Genomic DNA, 18,302 nt, shown 5'->3' on the forward strand with positions numbered 1-18,302 from the left:
TTTATTTATTTATTTATTTATTTTTGAGACGGAGTCTTCCTCTGTCGCCCAAGCTGGAGTGCAGTGCTGTCATCTCCGCCACTGCAACCTCCGCCTTCCGGGTTCAAGCGATTCTCCTGCCTCAGCCTCCCAAGTAGCTGGGATTTATATAGGCGCCCACCACCATGCACAGCTAATTTCTGTATTTTTAGTAGAGATGGGGTTTCACCGTGTTGGCCAGGCTGGTCTTGAACTCCTAACCTCAGGTGATCCACTAGACTCGAACTCCCAAAGTGTTGGGATTACATGCCAACCATGGGATTACGAGCCACCATGCCCGGCCTAATTTTTTTGCATTTTTAGTAGAGGCAGGGTTTTACCATTTTGGCCAGGCTGGTCTCAAACTCCTGACCTCAAGTGATCCACCCACCTTGGCCTCCCAAAGTGCTTCGATTACAGGTGTGAGCCACCACACCTGGCCCAGTTTTAGGACTTGAGTGCTGTTCGCCCCTTGAATTCTATAAGGGTAGCCCCCAGAACCTCAGTGCCATGGTCCCTCCCAGTCCTAGAATCTTATTACTGTTGAGCCTTTGTGTCCTAAAACACATCCATTCTTGTGCCTGGGGGATGGAATGTGGTGATTAGCTACCTCCAGGTCACCTGTCTACCCCAGAGAAAAGAGAGTTAGCCACATCCAAGCCACACATGGGGCAGTGAAGGGGGTGGGTGGTTCTTCCAACAAAATCAGGGTGCTGTCACCAGAAGACTGGAAAGGCAACAGATACCCACGTCAACCACATAGATCTGATTTGGGAATGTATGTTGATGATGCTCTCATGTTATCTCTACGGGCTGGAGGCAGGATAGGGAGTCCAGCAAGCTTCCTAAAGTGCTGGGAACTGGGTTTGGTCCAATTTATAGGGAGACGGTGTTTATAATTGAGAGGATGCTGTGAGCCCAAGTCTGGGGTGTATGGGGGTGGATATTGATGATATCACATAGCTCCAGGCATGTGAGCAAGTAGAAGGTGGGGAACAAGGGCTGGACTGGGGAAGCCTGCAAGGCCAGGTAAGGGAGCAGGGCTTCAGAGCATAGGCGCAAAGGGAACTTCTGTCTGTTGAAACAGATCATGGGCGAAGCTTTGCGTGTCAGATCTTCAAGCCTGGACTTGACCCTTAAATATCATGCCCGGACACCATCCATCAGGGAGCTGACTCAGAGAGCTGGAGCCGGGGAGGCAACAATTCCAAAGACTTCCTCTGAGGGATGAGCAGAGCTGACTTAGAGAGAGGAAGGGAGTGGCCTAGGGTCACAGAAACAGTGGGTAGGAGGGTGTAGGGAAGGGGCCAACTGCCCAGCCCCACTTTTCACAGACCTTCTTTTCTCTCACCCCCACCCCCAGAGAGGTCTTAGGGTTGGTGGACATGGCTGCCCTGGAGAATGGGGAACTGGGGCCCCTTTTGTCCCCTGGCACCCTGCGGGGTTTGGAGGATGAATGCGTCACAGATGTTAAGGTACCTGGGACTTTGCATTTTGGAAGTGGGAGGTGCTGTGGAGGGAGGGAGGGGGTCACAGTGGGCTTGGGAGGCCTGTCCCCTCCCCCTTTCACTCTTTCCAGCTCCCTTTTCCCTTTATGAATTTCTGAGTTCTGTCCATACGCCATAGACACAAAGGCCGCCTGTACAGAGACACTTGGTAAAGGTTCAGTATATCTGGACACTTCAAACCTTAGAGTACAAGAAAGTCACAGAACTGGGCCAGGCGCAGTGGCTCACGCCTATAATCCCAGCACTTTGGGAGGCCAAGGTGGGTGGATGACAAGGTCAGGAGATCAAGACCATCATGGCTAACACGGTGAAACCCTGTCTCTACCCAAAAAATACAAAAAATTAGCCGGGCGTGGTGGCGGGCACCTGTAGTCCCAGCTACTCGGGAGGCTGAGGCAGGAGAGTGGCGTGAACCCAGGAGGCGGAGCTTGCAGTGAGCCAAGATGGCGCCACGGCACTCCAGCCTGAATGACAATGTGAGACACCGTCTCAACAACAACAACAACAAAAATTGTTTTGTGAAACATTTAAAAAGTTAGCTGGGTGTGGTGGCACGTGCCTGTAGCCTCAGCTACTCAGGAATCTGTGGCAGGAGGATTGAGTCCAGGAGTGTGAGGCTGCAGTAAGCCATGATGGTGCCACTGCACGCCAGCCTGGGGGACAGAGCAAGACACGGCCTCTAAAGAAAAACAATATTTAATATAAATAATACTTAATACATATTATGTAATAGTAGGATTTATATTAAATATATTTAATTTAATGTATATTAAATGTAAATATTAAATATACATTATGTCTGTGTATTAACATAAATAATTATACACATTGTAAATAATATACACATGTGTACATTAATGTACATATATGTATATTAATGTACATGTATCTTTTTTTTTTTTTGAGATGGAGTTTCGCTCTTGTTGCCTAGGCTGGAGTGCAGTGGCACGAACTCAGCTCACCACAACCTCCTCCTCCTGGGTTCAAGTGATTCTCCTGCCTCAGCCTCCCAAGTAGCTGGGATTACAGGCATGCACCACCACGCCTGGCTAATTTTGTATTTTTAGTAGAGATGGGGCTTCTGCATGTTGGCCAGTCTGGTCTCGAACTGTTGACCTTAGGTGATCTGCCCACTTAGGCCTCCCAAAGTACTGGGATTACGTGCATGAGCCACTGCGCTCGGCCAAACCACAGACTTTTGATACAAAAGTTCCAAACCACAGAGTTAGGAGTGGGAAGGGCTGCGGAAGTTTTCTGGCTCAGCCTCCCTCCCCAGCATCACCTTGACAAGCTCATAGGTAGAAACCAGAACTGCTTGGGGCTAAGGGCTAGGGGATTGTGGTGGGAGAAAGAGATAGAAAAAGACCCCCAGGCAGCCCCCAACTCCTGCCTGTCTCCCATCTCCCCACTGTAGGCTCAGACCCGGGCCGCCCTTCTCCGTGTGCTGCAGGAGGACGAGGAGCACTGGGGGAGCCTGGAGGACCAGCCCAGCAGCCTGGCCCAGGATGTGTGTGAGGTAGGAGGTGGAGGGAGGCTTGGGGAATGGACTGGACGGCACAGGTGTGGGAAAGTGAGACCTTGCCCCTCCTCACCTCTTCTCGTCGCCCTGGACCTCGCAGCTGCTGGAAGAGCACACAGAGCGAGCGCCCCGCATCAGCCAGGAGTTTGGGGAGCGGATGGCCCACTGCTGCCTGGGGGGGCTGGCAGAGTTCCTGCAGAGGTAGGGGGACCTGGGAGCATGGGTTAGCTCTGCTGGGGTTGGGCATTGGAGCCTGGGATCCTACAGAGAGAGGAGAGATGAGAGGGAGTCACCTAAGGACAGGTAGAGTGCCACCACAGGGATGGTGGCTTTGGCAGGCTGGGTGCCCAGCCAGGAACCCTGACCCAGCAGCGCCCCATCTGTCCCCTTTCCTCCCACCAGCTTCCAGCAGCGTGTGGAGCGATTCCACGAGAACCCAGGAGTCCGGGAGATGCTACCTGACACCTATATCAGCAAGACCATCGCCCTGGTCAACTGCGGCCCCCCGCTGAGGTGAGGGCATCCCTGGTGTGATGGAGGGAGGACCAATCCAAGGTGGAAGCTGACCTGGGATGCCCAGATCCTGGGTGGGGATTGCAGAACTGACTCAGGGGAGCCTGAGCATGGCACCTTAGAAGCATAAAATCTGGGAGTCCTTGAAACAGCCATAGCACCACAGAGCATCTGAATATTGGAATGTTCGAATTATAGAAACCTAGACCCCGGACTCAAGACTCTTAAGAATGACAGTTTTTTGTTGTTGTTGTTGTTTGTTTGTTTTTTGCCTTTTTATCCTTTTTGATTAGTTTAATTAAAAAAAAGATGGGGGCCGGGTGTGGGGGCTCATGCCTGTAATCCCAGCACTTTGGGAGGCAGAGGCGGGTGGATCATGAGATCAGGAGAGCGAGACCATCCTGGCTAACATGGTGAAACCCCATCTCTACTAAAAATACGAAAAAATTAGCCGGGCGTGGTGGCGGGCACCTGTAGTCCCAGCTACTCAGGAGGCTGAGGCAGGAGAATGGCGTGAACCCGGGAGGCGGAGCTTGCAGTGAGCCGAGATCGCACCACTGCACTCCAGCCTGGGCGACAGAGTGAGACTCCGTCTCAAAAAAAAAAAAAGAGAGAGAGAGAGAGATGAGGGTCAGCTGGGCACAGTGGCTCACACCTGTAATCCTAGCACTTTGGGAGGCCGAGGTGGGCAGTTCATCTGAGGTCAGGAGTTCAAGACCAGCTTGATCAACATGGTGAAACCCCATCTCTAAAAAAGTAGAAAAATTAGCCAGGCATGATGGCAGGTGCCTGTAATCCCAGCTACTCAGGAGGCTGAGGCGGGAGAATTGCTTGAATCCGGGAGGTGGAGGTTGCAGTGAGCCGAGATCCCATCACTGCACTGCAGCCTGGGCAACAGAGCAAGACTCTGTCTCAAAAAAAAAAAAAGAAAAGAAAAGAAAAGAAAAGAGATGAGGGTCTCTCTATGTTGCCCAGGCTGGTCTCGAACTCCCAGGCTCAAGTGATGCTCCTGCCTCAGCCTCCCAAAATGCTGGCATTACAAGTGTGAGCCACGACGCCTGGCCATTCCCATTTCGTATCATTGTGGCAGTCTGTGTTCTTCCATTGCTGAATGGAGAATAGTCCAGACCAAGCACTTTCTGCTCAAATCACAAACACTGGGCCCTTGACCCAGCAGATCCTCTAGGAATCCACCATTCAGAGGCCAAAAGTTCATGGGAGATGACATGTGTGGGGTTCCTCCCTGGAAAAAATGGAACCAACTGTCCATCTATCGGGGGCCAATTAAATAAATGATGGGACAGCTAAGCAATGGAATCCAGCTCAGGTGTTAAAAAGGAGCGTGAGAACTCTTCATGCCCTAATGGAAAAGTCTCCAAGCTGTTGAAGGAAAGAGCAGAAGTGGGTACACTATTCTACCATTTCTATTACAAAAAATAATAATAATGGCCAGTGCGGTGGCTCACACCTGTAATCCCAGCACTTTGGGAGGCCGAGGTGGGCAGATCATGAGGTCAGCAGATCGAGACCATCCTGGCTAACATGGCGAAACCCTGTCTCCACTAAAAATACAAAAAATTAGCTGGGCGTGGTGGTGGGTGCCTGTGGTCCCAGTTACTCAGGAGGCTGAGGCAGGAGAATGGCGTGAACCCGGGAGGCAGAGTCTGCAGTGAGCCGAGATCACACCACTGCATTCCAGCCGGGCGACAAAACGACACTTTGTCTCAGAATGAATGAATGAATGAATGAATGAATGAATAAATAAATAAATAGCTGGGGCAGGATGCAGTGGCTCACGCCTATAATTCCACACTTTGGGAGGCCAAGGTGGGCAGATCTCTTGAGGCCAGGGTTTCAAGACCAGCCTGACCAACGTGGTGAAAGCCTGTCTCTACTAAAACTACAAAAATTAGCCGGGTGTGGTGGCGGGCACCTGTATTCCCAGCTACCTGGGAAGCTGAGGCAGGAGAATCACTTGAACCTGGGAGGCAGAGGCTGCGGTGAGCCAAGATCTTGCCATTGCACTCCAGCCTGGACAACAGGAGCAAAAGTCTGTCTCAAAAAAAAAAGAGAAGAGTAAGGGTAGAGTTTCAGAGTTGTAGACTATCAGAACCACAGACTTTTAGAATGGAGGCCTCCGGCCGGGTGCGGTGGCTCAAGCTTGTAATCCCAGCACTTTGGGAGGCCAAGATGGGCAGATCACGAGGTCAGGAGATCGAGACCATCCTGGCTAACACGGTGAAACCCTGTCTCTACTAAAAAATACAAAAAACTAGCCAGGCAAGGTGGCAGGCGCCTGTAGTCCCAGCTACTTGGGAGGTTGAGGCAGGAGAATGGCGTAAACCTGGGAGGCGGAGCTTGCAGTGAGCTGAGATCCGGCCACTGCACTCCAGCCTGGGCGACAGAGCGAGACTCCGTCTCAAAAAAAAAAAAAAAAAAAAAAAAAAAAAAAAAAAGAATGGAGGCCTCCCCACTCTCACCCAGAAAGCACCAAGAGAAACTGAGACCCGAAGACCCAGCAAGACCTCCCCCAATGTACCCTAGACCTCCTAGCCATCCATCCCTCAGCCCCCCAATATCCATGAGTCCCCAGATATCCCCAATCCCCAGATACCCCCAACCTGTCAAGTATCCCCTGTCCCCTCTCCAGAGTCCCTGACCTTCCCCAGCCTCCCATCTGACCTGTCACCCCTGTGCCCCTCTGCCCTACCTAAGGGGAGACAGGTCTGGGCAGTTGGGCTGAGATGTTGGGGTCCCTCACTTTTGGCTCTGTTGATCCCCACAGAGCTCTGGCCGAGCGCCTGGCCCGGGTGGGGCCCCCAGAAAGCGAGCCGGCCCGGGAAGCGTCTGCTAGTGCTCTGGACCATGTGATCCGGCTCTGCCACCGTGTGGTGGCCGACCTGCTGTTCCAGGAGCTGCAGGTGAGTGAGGTGGGAGGCCAGGGTTGGGGCCCTTGCCAGGACAGGGAAGTGCTCCCGCCTCAACCACCATCCTCCAGTTCTCTTTAGCCCATAGCTCAGTATTTGGGAAGCAGAGAGGGACGAGGGGCGGGGGGCAGGGGGCAGTTAGGGCCATGGCCTGGGCTGTTGGTGGGGTGGAGAGGGTGCATGAAGGAAGACATGAGGATGTGACCAGGGGGAGAACAGAGGGCCATCAGCAGGAGGGGGCTTGAGGTTTGGGTGGAGCCCCTCCCCACTGAGGTCCCCCAAATCCCTGCTTAGGCTCTCCTAGACCCCAGAGCCCCCTACACCCATCTCTAGGCCCTCGTGCCCGCCCTATAAGGGTTTGGTGCAAAGGTGGGTTAGTGAATGTGGTGGCGGGGGGTGGGAACTCTGAGGAGAGACTGCAGGCGGACTCTGTTCCTGGCCATAACACAAGCTCAGCCCATGTTATACAGTGGACCACTCCCCTTCTCTGCTCAGAATCCTCCCACAACTCCCAGCTCACGCAGAGCAAATGCCAAAATCCCGCCGTGGCCCCCACAGCCCTGCACAATCAGCCCCTTCCCTCCCCCCCCCCTCTCTCTCAGACCTCATCTCCTCCCTCTGCCCGCCCCCGACTCTCCTGCTAACCCCCACGCCAGCCACACCAGCCCCCCTGCTGTCTCTTAACCCAGTAGGCACATTCCTGCTTCAGGGCCTTTGCACTTGTCCTTCCCTCTGCCTGGAATGCTGTCCCTCTCACAGCCACATAGCTCCCTCTCACGCCTCTTTCAAGTCTTGGTTTGTTTTGTTTTATTTTGTTTTGAGACAGTCTCCCTGTGTCACCCAGGCTGGAGTGGAGTGGCACAATCTCAGCTCACTGCAACCTCTGCCTCCCAGGTTCAAGCAATTTTCCTGCCTCAGCCTCCCTAGTAGCTGGAACTACAGGCATGCACCACCACGCCTAGCTAATTTTTGTGTAGTTTTAATAGAGATGGGGTTTCACCATGTTGGCCAGGCTGGTCTCGAACTCCTGGCCTCATGTGATCTGCCCACCTCAGCCTCCCAAAGTGCTGGGATTACAGGTGTGAGCCACCACACCCTGCCTCAAGTCTTGACTCAAATGTCACCTCAGTGTGAATCACCTTCTCTGATTGCCCCATTTAAAACAGAAGCTCTGGCCAGGTGTGGTGGCTCATGCCTGTAATCCCAGCACTTTGGGAGACAAAGGTGGGCGGATCACTTGAGGTCAGGAATTTGAGACCAGCCTGACCAACATGGCAAAACCCCGTCTGTACTAAAATTACACAGATTAGCCACGCGTGGCAGCACACGCCTGTAATCCCAGCTACTCCGGAGGTTGAGGCAGGAGAATTGCCTGAACCCAGGGGGTGGAGGTTGCAGTGAGCCGAGATCATGCCATTGCACTCCAGCCTGGGTGACAGAGTGAGACTCCCTCTCAAAAAACAAAAAAAAACAGAAGCCCCTAGACGAAACCCCCCTCCCAACTTACTGCTGTTTTTCTCCAAAGCACTTACTGCCACCTGCCATGCTATAGCGTTTGCCACCACACCCAGCTAATTTTTGTATTTTTAGTAGAGACGGGGTTTTACCATGTCGGCCAGGATGGTCTCGATCTCTTGACCTCGTGATCTGCCCACGTTGGCCTCCCAAAGTGCTGGGATTATAGGCATGAACCACCGTGCCCTCCCTATTTATTTGTATTTCTGGTAGAGACAGGGTCTCACTATGTTGCCCAGGCTGGTCTTGAACTCCTGGGCTCAAGCAATCCTCCTGACTTGGCCTCCCAAAGTGTTGGGATTACAGATGTAAGCCACCACACCCAGCTTGCTATCTTAAATGTACAGACTTCGTAGCAACAGCAAACACATTCTCAGGACTCACTGTGCCAGGTGCTTGAGAGTATTGGTTCGTTTAATTCTCACTGCAATCCTACCAGATGGGTTGTAGGTTCATTTTACAGGTAAGGAAGATGAGACCAGCAAATGGCAGAGCCCATTGCAAATCTACAATCTTAATCTATAAACCACTGTGTGGCTGGGTATGGTGGCTCACGCCTGTAATCCCAGCACTTTGGGAGGCCGAGACTGGTGGATCACGAGATCAGGAGATCGAGACCATCCTGGCTAACACGGTGAAACTCTGTCTCTACTAAAAATACAAAAAATTAGCTGGGCGTGGTGGCAGGCGCCTGTAGTCCCAGCTACTAGGGAGGCTGAAGCAGGAGAATGGCATGAAGCCGGGAGGCGGAGGTTGCAGTGAGCCGAGATCACGCCACTGCACTCCAGCCTGGGCAACAGAGCGAGATTCCGTCTCAAAAAAAACAACAAACAAACAAACAAAAAAACACTACGTATGTTTGCTTTTTTGTTTTTGTTTTTGAGACAGAGTCTCGCTCTGTCACCCAAGCTGGAATTACAGGTGTGAGCCACTGTGTCCAGCTTTATAAACCACTATGTATGTTTTGAGAGAGAGAGAGAGAGAGACAGAGACAGAGAGAGCGGAAGCAAAAGAAACAGGGAGAGACTGAGAAAACAAGATAGGTGAGGGAGGAAGGAAAGGAGAGAGACTGGGACAAAAGGACAAAGGCAGAGACATCAGAACCAGCTAGAGATAGACCACGCATGGTGGCTCACGCCTGTAATCTTAGCACTTTGGGAAGCCAAGGCGGGCAGATCACTTGAGGTCAGGAGTTTGAGACCAGCCTCGCCAACATGGTGAAACCCCATCTCTACTAAAAATACAAAAAATTAACCAGGCATGGTGGCAGGCGCCTGTAATCCCAGCTACTCGGGAAGCCGAGGCAGGATAATTGCTTGAACCTGGGAGGCAGAGGTTGCAGTGAGATGAGATCATGCCACTGTACTCAACCCGGGCAAACAGAGGGAGACTCTTGTCTCAACAAAAAAAAAAAGAAAAAAAGGAAAAAAAAAGAACCAGCTAGAGACATGAAGAGATAGGACACAGTGCTGTGCTTGCATGCCTGTGTGAGTGTGTGAATGGCTGTAGGCTTTTGAGGGAGTGTGTGTGTGTGTGTGTGTGCCGTGTGCATGTGTGCATGTGTGCGTGAGCATCAGCCAGGGTGTGGACCCAGGGTGTGGACCTGGGAGAATCACCAGGGCCCAGGCATTATGTGGGTTCCCTCGTGCCTTTCTCCATTTTTGGAGGTTCAAAAAACAGAGCTGGCCAGGCACAGTGGCTCACACCTATAATCACAGCACTTTGGGAGCTGAGGCAGGAGGATTGCTTAAGCCCAGGAGTTGGAGACCAACCTGGGCAACATAGTAAGATCTTGTCTCTACAAAAAATAAAAGACAATAAGCCGGGTGTGGTGGTGCATGCCTGTGGTTCCAGGTACTTGGGAAGCTGAGGTGGGAAGATCGCTTGAGCCCAGGAAGTCAAGGATGCAGTGAGCCGTGTTCGCACCATTGCACTCCAGCCTGGGAGACAGTGCAAGACCCTATCTCAAAAAAGAAAAAAATAAAACCACCCTGCTGGGCACAGTGGCTCACGCCTGTAATCCCAGCACTTTGGGAGGCCAAGGCGGGCAGATCACAAAGTCAAGAGATCAAGACCATCCTGGCCAACACAGTGAAACCCCTTCTCTACTAAAAATACAAAAATTAGCCAGGCATGGTGGCAGGTGCCTGTAATCCCAGCTACTCAGGAGGCTGAGGCAGGAGAATGGCTTGAACTGAGAGGCGGAGCTTACCGTGGGCTGAGATCGCGCCACTGCATCCCAGCCTGGCAACAGAGTGAGACTCTATCTCAAAAGAAACAGTAAAACGAACAAAAAACCCCCAGCAACACGCTAGACATGGTGGCTCACACCTGTTGTAATCCCAGGAATTTGGGAGGCTGAGGTGGCAGGATCGCTTGAGCTCAGCAGTTCCAGACTAGCCTGGGCAATACAGTGAGACCCTATCTTAAAAAAAAAAGAAACAATAAAAGAAAACTGGGCTGCTGTCAGGGTGAGAGAACAGGAGGGGGTGCTGAGGCTGAGCTGAAGAGAGAATTAGACCTCCCCCATGGATACCATCCTGGGGATGTCTCTGAACTTCACATGCCCTGTGTCCACCCAGACTGCAGCCTCTCCCCCAACCCTCCCCTTGCCCCTGTGTCAGGGAGAGACCCACAGCCTGCCCATCTCCAGGGTCTCTGGTCTCCTCCAGATACCTCCTTTCCCTCCCCATGCGCGGTGGTCACTCACTTCATCCTAGGAATTCTACCACTGGGATTCTCCTCCTCACCCTCGTTCATTCCCTCCCTATCTCCGCTTTCCCCTTTTTTTCCAGCCTCCTCCGTCATTTCTACCAACAGTCGCCTCCTCCCATTTTGGTAAAGCACACATCTGACCCTCTCCCTACCCAGCACAAAACTGGCCATGACTCCCTACTGCCCTCAGGAGAAAGCTGGGGCTTTTCCCCCAGCCCAGGAGGCCCTGTGCACCCCAGGCCTGCCCCAGCCCCTCTCTCCCCTCCCTGTCTTATACCTGGAATAAGCCTCAAAACTGGCTTCAGGGTCGCACAGTTCCCCTCACCCCCAAAACACACACTTTGAAAGGCCCAAGCTTGGTTTAATGTTCTCCGTCACTGTCTTAAAGTTATTATTATTTTTTGTTTTGGACGGGGAAAAAGAGTTTTGTTTTTGTTTTTGTTTTTGTTTTCAGAGATAGAATCTTGTTCTGTCACCCAGGCTGGAGTGCAATTGCATGATCATAGCTCACTGCAGCCTCAACCTCCTCTCACGTCAGTCTCCTTAGTAGCTAGGACCACAGTGTGGGCCACCATGCCCAGCTAATTAAAAAAAAAAAAATTACAGAGAGGGAGTCTCACTATGCTGCTCTGGGCTCAAGCAATTCTCGATCCTCAGCCTCCCAAAGGGCTGGGATTACAGGCATGAGCCACCGTGCCCAGCCCTTAACATTTTTTTTTTTTTTTTTTTTTTTTTTGAGATAGAGTTTTTCTCTTGTTGCTGAGGCTGGAGTGCAGTGGCTCGAGCTCAGCTCACTGCAGCCTCCGCCTCCCAGGTTCAAGAGATTCTACTGCCTCAGCCTCCTGAGTAGCTGGGATTACAGGCGCCCGCCATCACACCCGGCTAATTTTTTGTATTTTTAGTAGAGATAAGGGTTTCACCTTGTTGGCCAGGCTGGTCTCGAACTCCTGACCTCATGATCCACCCACCTCAGCCTTCCAAAGTGCTGGAATAACAGGCGTGGGCCATCGTGCCTGGCCCCTTAATAATTTTTCAATAAGTCTGCCTGGTCAAAAGACAGTTTTTAAAATGATGAACTCAATTCATTTGGTGCATTTGCAAGGTGCAATGCTCTCCTTCATTAACCAGTGAAAAGTTAGAAATTAACTTCCCCCAGAATCAGCAAATGGCAAACACATTTCCTTGAAAGCCACAGTTGCATATATATACAGTGCATTCTAGAAAAGAGGGGGCAAGACAGGTTCCACCCACTTTCACAAGTTTCATCAAATACCGGATCTACTCAAGGGTGGAGAGAAAAGGCAACTTTCAAAAAGGAGGATGTTATTAACTGAGGCATTTACTATATTCCTTCCTAAGAGCCCCAGATGGGGAACCTATTTTCTCAACCAGATCTAGGAAGTGGAATGTGGAAGCAATTCGTCCTCCTCCCCTTAAGGGCTATGCATAGTTAATGAATTTTAAAAATCTGTCTTAAAGTTCTTACTTTTTCTTTTTCTTTTTTTTTTGAGAGAGGGCCTCCCTCTGTTACCCAGTACAGTATCATGATCATATTTTGCTGCAGCCTTGAACTCCTGGGCTCAAGCGATCCTCCCACCTCAGCCTCCTGAGTAGCTGGGACTACAGGCACATGACACCATACCCAGCTAATTTTTGTTTATTATTTTTATTTATTTACTTATTTTTGAGATGGAGTCTTACTCTGTCACCCAGGCTGGAGTGCAGTGGTGCGATCTCGGCTCACTGCAGCCTCCACCTCCCAGGTTCAAGCAATTTTGCTGTCTCAGCATCCAGAGTAGCTGGAACTACAGTTGCACGCCACCACACCTGGCTAATTTTTGTATTTTAGTAGAGACGGGGTTGAACTCCTGACCTCAGGTGATCCACCCGCTGCAGCCTCCCAAAGTGCTAGGATTACAGGCGCGAGCCACCACTCCCAGTCCCAGCTAACTTTTAAATGTTTTGTATAGAAGGGGTCTCGCAATGTTGTCAGGCTGGTCTCAAACTCCTGGGCTCAAGCTACCCTCCTGCCTTGGCCTCCCAAAGTGCTGGGATTACAGGTGTGAACCACTGTGCCCAGCCATTATTTTATATATATATATATATATATATTTTGAGATTGAGTCTTACTCTGTCACCCAGGCTGGAGTGCAGTGGCACGATCTCAGCTCACTGCAAGCTCTGCCTCCCGGATTCACGCCATTCTCCTGCCTCAGCCTCCCGAGTAGCTGGGACTACAGGTGCCCGCCACCATGCCCGGCTAATTTTGTTGTATTTTTAGTAGAGATGGGGTTTCACCACGTTAGCTAGGATGATCTGGATCTCCTGACCTTGTGATCCGCCTGCCTCAGCCTCCCAAAGTGCTGGGACTACAAGCATGAGCCACCGCGCCCGGCCCCTTAATAATTTTTAAATGAAGTCCCCTGTTTTCATCAGCCGCTCTGACCTTTTTGCTGATCCTCTCCCTGGCATGCCCATCTGAAATCTGAACTGTCTTAATACGATTTTCTCCCATTGAGCCACTCCCTCCCCCATTCCTCCCTTGGCTAAGGAAGGTCATCACTAGGGCATCAGTTCTGGTGTCCCTTCCTCCAGGAAGCCCTCCTAGGCTCTATGCTGAGTCAGGCATCCCCTCTGGGCTTCCTAAACCCCTGGGCTCCCGGGTCCCAGCCTTGCCAGCTTTTGGTCATCACTACCTGGGGACCAGTCTGTCTCCCCTTCTGGACTGTGAGTCCCAGGATGCCAGGGCTGGGGCTATCTCTTCCCCATGTGTTCCCAGCACCACACAGCGTTGGTTCTACACGGAGCAGGGTTCCAGGAACAAATACCTAAGTGAAGAAGGAGGGTGGGAGGGAGGAGAGCCATTACCCCCCTACTCTGTCCCTGCCAGCCACACTTCAACAAGCTGATGCGCCGGAAGTGGCTGAGCAGCCCGGAGGCCCTGGATGGCATCGTGGGCACGCTGGGTGCCCAGGCCCTGGCCCTGCGCAGAATGCAGGATGAGCCTTACCAGGTGCGTCTGCCTGAGGGGAGGGGAGGGGAGGGTGGAGGCGAGGGGAGGAGGAAAGGGGAAAGGGGCGGGAAGAGGGGAGGTTGGGAGAGCAAGAACACTCCTGCTGGAGGAAATCCCTCTAAGGTGGGGAGCGGCTCCCTATGGATGGAAGAGGTGGCCCCTGCCCAGGGTCTGCGGGGAGCCGTGTGCGTGGAACTGGGGTGTAAGGCGGGGTGCAGACTGAGTCAGGGCCCCTGAGAGTGGAGCTTGGGGAATGGGGAGAGGTTGGGATGGAGCACCCTTTGGGGGCCGGCAGGGGCTGTCCGCGGGCTTATTAAGAGACCAGGGAAGGCACCCTAGGATAGTGCAGAGGCTGGGGCGTGGGCACGGGAAGGGTGCCCATGGGTGCCCGAGTGGATGTGGGCGAGTGGGGCGGGGCTGGCCTTCAGACTGGCGGGATGGGAGTCAGTGGGGCATGGCTCACACCCCTCGGGTTTCCCTCCTCCGCTTCCAGGCGCTGGTGGCCGAGCTGCACCGGCGGGCGCTGGTCGAGTACGTGCGGCCCCTGCTCCGTGGGCGCCTGCGCTGCAGCTCGGCGCGGACCCGCAGCCGCGTAGCTGGGAGGCTCCGGGAGGACGCTGCGCAACTGCAGAGGCTGTTCCGGCGGCTGGTCAGTGTCGGGACGCGGTTGGGGGGCTTTCAGAAACCAGGACAAGGCTTGGCTTCCGAGAATCTCAGGTCTCAAAAGCCAGGGGTAGAGGGGCAGGGCTCAGGACAGAAACTCTCAGCCAACTTCTGGTCAATAGCAACCAGTAACTTTGATCCACACCCTTTGCACTTAAAACCTGGCTTTCTTGCTGTGAGAACTAGCCTCTGGGCGCTTTCCTTGGCTATTAAATAAGGCGAATAATGGTCTCTATCCATTGTTTTGAGGATCAGATTGGTTAATTCCTGTTAAATACTTAGGACAGTGCCTGGCTCAGAGTTAAAGCTCCTTGCGTTACCAAAATTACCCGGGTGTGGTGGCTCACGCCTGTAGTCCCAGCTACTTGGGAGGTTGAGGCAGGAGAATCGCTTGAACTAAGAGGCGGAGGTTGCGGTGAGCCGAAATCCTGCCACTGCATTCCAACCTGGAGACTCCGTCTCAAAAAAAAAAAAAGACTCCATGAACGTACAGAGAAGCTACATGCAAGAGAAATGCAGAAATCCTAACTTTTTTTTTTTTTTTTTTGAGACAGTCTCGCTGTGTTGCCCAGGCTGGAGTGCAGTGGTGCGATTTCGGCTCACTGCAAGCTCCGCCTCCCGGGTTCACGCCATTCTCCCGCCTCAGCCTCCGAGTAGCTGGGACTACAGGCGCCCACCACTACGCCCGGCTAGTTTTTTGTATTTTTAGTAGAGACAGGGTTTCACCGTGTTAGCCAGGATGGTCTCGATCTCCTGACCTCGTGATCCACCCGCCTCAGCTTCCCAAAGTGCTGGGATTACAGGCTTGAGCCACCGCGCCCGGCCAAATCCTAACATTTCTAAACCCTGGAATTAAAAACCGCCAGATCTTATTTGTACCCAGTTGTATTCAGCTGGGCTGGAAGGGCCTCATTCAGTCGCTCTTCCCGGAGTCTCAAGCCCAGAGTCCTTGGAATGTTTTCTTTGGAAAATGTTTGAGATAATTGTAGATTCACATGCAGATGTAAGAAAGAATGCAGGAAGCTTCCTTGTACACTTTATCCAGTCTCCACTCCCCCAAAGGCAAGATTTTGCGAACTTGGAAGAGGTTTGGAGGGGTGTCCCAGAGTTCCAGATTATCTGCAAAACTGGGAGGAGATTATATTATGGATTTTTCTCAAATGTGACCACAGTATGTCTTCTGCTACATTTTAGTTTTTATTTTTATTATTTTATTTATTTATTTTTGAGACAGAGTCTCGCTGTGTTGCCAGGCTGGAGTGCAGTGGTGCGATCTCCGCTCACTGCAAGCTCTGCCTCCCGGGTTCACGCCATTCTCCTGCCTCAGCCTCCTGCATAGCTGGGACTACAGGCGCCCGCCACCACGCTCAGCTAATTTTTTGTATTTTTTGTAGAGATGGGGTTTCACTGTGTTAGCCAGGATGGTCTCCATCTCTTGACCTCGTGATCCACCCACCTCGGCCTCCCAAAGTGGTGGGATTACAGGCGTGAGCCACTGCACCCAGCCTATTTTTATTTTTATTCTTTATTTTTGAGACAGAGTCTTGCTCCATCGCCCAGTCTGGAGTGCAGTCGTGCAGTATCCGCTCACTGTAACCTCTGCCTCTCAATTTCAAGTGATTCTTCTGCCTCAGCCTCCTGAGTAGCTGGGATTACAGGTGTGCACCACCACGCCTGGCTAATTTTTGTATTTTTAGTAGAGATGGGGTTTCACCATGTTGGCCAGGTTGGTCTTGAACTCCTGACCTCTAGTGATCTGCCCACCTCAGCCTCCTCCCAAAGTGCTGGGATTACGGGCTTGAGCCACCGCCCCTGGTTTCTGCTACATTTTAGAGATGGGATAACAGGCCAGGAGGGGCAGGAATTGGCAGGGTCAATCTTGGGAGGGTGTGAGCCCTGCGTCCTCCCTCCCCTGCAGGAGTCCCAGGCCTCATGGCTGGACGCCGTGGTGCCCCATTTGGCTGAAGTCCTGCAGCTGGAAGACACGCCCAGCATCCAGGTGGAGGTGGGAGTGCTGGTGCGCGACTACCCAGACATCAGGTGAGACACCCCGCCTGGGCCAGGGCTTGCAGTGCCTGGTCGAGGTCTCCTGGCGGCCTTGGCATCCGTCCCCACGTTTCCTGCCTCCTGGGCGAGGGAGTCGGCGAGCGTGTCTGACGGCCGTTTCCTGCTGGAACCAGGGCATTATTAATACGATTTCCCTCCTTCTCCTGCCGCTGCTGCTGCCTCCGCCGCCACCGCCACCAGGGCTCACAAACAAACAGGCGGTCACAGGAAGCCCAGGGCAGGGGGGCGCAGGGCTGCCCGGAGGCAGGAAGGGCTGGCCCGCAGGGGAGCCGCGGGGGACTCAGGGACACGCAGGGCACACGGGCGCACACGCACTGGGACAGCGGCAGGCGCAGGCGGCATTCAACTCCTGCTAGGTCACTTCCTTTCTATGTGACCTTCTCAGAGCCTCAGTTTCCTCATCCGTTCCATGGGGATAATAGTATTCTCGTCATAGGGTTATTAGGGAAATTTATCATCATCAACATCATCCTCATCATCATTCATGACTATAGTAACAATTTCAGTTCTCATTCAATGAGTTCTTATTTCAGACCTAAGTAAGCATCTTACATGCTAACCTTTTTTTTTTTTTTTTTTTTTTTTTGAGACAGGGTCTTACTCTGTTTCCCTGGCTGGAGTGCAGTGGCACAATCATGGTTCACTGCAGCGTTGACCTCCTGGGCTCAAGCAGTCCTCCCACCTCAGCTTCCTGAGTAGCTGGGACCACAGGCATGCACCACAATGCCCAGCTAATTTTTTGTGTTTTTTTTGTAGAGGTGGGTTTCACCATGTTGCCCAGGCTGGTCTCCAACTTCTGGGCTCAGATGATCCACCTGCCTCAGCTTCCTACAAACAGGGAAGCATGAGCCACCGTTGCCCAGCCCATGCCAACTTTATAAGGGGTATTTTGTTGTTGTTGTTGTTTTGTTTTGTTTTTTGAGACAGAATCTCACTTTGTCGCCCAGGATGAAGTGATCTCAGCTCACTGCAACCTCTGCCTCCTGGGTTCAAACGATTCTTCTGCCTCAGCCTCCCAAAGTGCTGAGGCATGTGCCACCACACCCAGCTAATTCTTGTATTTTTAGTAGAGACCGGGTTTCACCAAGTTGGCCACGCTGGTCTTGAACTCCTGACCTCAGGTGATCCGCCTGCCTCTGCCTCCCAAAGTGCTGAGATTGCAGTGTGAGCCACTGCACTTGGCCTATAAGGGGTATAATTAAAGCTATTGAAATATCACACCTAGCAAGTGGCAAAGGTGGAACTTGAACCCAGGCAGTAGACTGGCTCTAAAACTAGTGCACCAGATTGGCCGGGCACGGTGGCTCACGCCTGTAATCCCAGCACTTTGGGAGGCTGAGGCAGGCGGATTACCTGAAGTCAGGAGTTCGAGGCCAGCCTGGCCAACATGGTGAAACCCCATCTCTACTAAAAATACAAAAATTGGCCAGGTGTGATGGCACACGCCTGTAATCCCAGTTACTCAGAAGGCTGAGGCAGGAGAATTGCTTAAACCCAGGAGGCAGAGGTTGCAGTGAGCCGAGATTGTGCCACTGCACTCCAGCCTGGCCAACAGAGCTAGACTCTGTCTGGAAAAAAAACAAAAAAAACAAAAAAAAAAACCACAAAACAAAAAAAAACTGGTGCACCAGATCAGCACACCACACCACCATGTGACAGTGCTGGATGGTGGTGGCAGTGGTGGTGGCTGCTGGAGCACTGCCAGTCCCTGCAGTGCTGTTCAGGCAGACAGACATTCTATACTCAGAAACAGAACCCCAGAAAAACAAGGAGTGAGGCATGAGCGGGTTTCAGTTTCAGCTGAGGGTGGGGGTCCTGGAACTGATTCAGGGTGGTCAGTTCTG

At 52.3% G+C, this 18,302-nt stretch overlaps 1 protein-coding gene across 1 annotated transcript in view; it reads left to right on the forward strand.

Annotated features, from left to right (window-relative positions):
* EXOC3L2 (exocyst complex component 3 like 2) overlaps positions 1 to 18,302 on the forward strand; it is a 34,032-nt gene that overhangs the window by 13,117 nt on the left and 2,613 nt on the right. The window contains exons 4-11 of the mRNA XM_026457337.2: positions 1,382 to 1,493; positions 2,941 to 3,042; positions 3,146 to 3,246; positions 3,448 to 3,558; positions 6,344 to 6,479; positions 13,606 to 13,728; positions 14,222 to 14,377; positions 16,310 to 16,431. Of these exons, the coding sequence (XP_026313122.1) occupies positions 1,382 to 1,493; positions 2,941 to 3,042; positions 3,146 to 3,246; positions 3,448 to 3,558; positions 6,344 to 6,479; positions 13,606 to 13,728; positions 14,222 to 14,377; positions 16,310 to 16,431 (963 nt within the window). The remainder of the gene's footprint in view (positions 1 to 1,381; positions 1,494 to 2,940; positions 3,043 to 3,145; positions 3,247 to 3,447; positions 3,559 to 6,343; positions 6,480 to 13,605; positions 13,729 to 14,221; positions 14,378 to 16,309; positions 16,432 to 18,302) is intronic.

Source organism: Piliocolobus tephrosceles, chromosome 21 (assembly GCF_002776525.5).
Source record: "Piliocolobus tephrosceles isolate RC106 chromosome 21, ASM277652v3, whole genome shotgun sequence".
Classification (NCBI taxonomy): Eukaryota; Metazoa; Chordata; class Mammalia; order Primates; family Cercopithecidae; genus Piliocolobus; species Piliocolobus tephrosceles.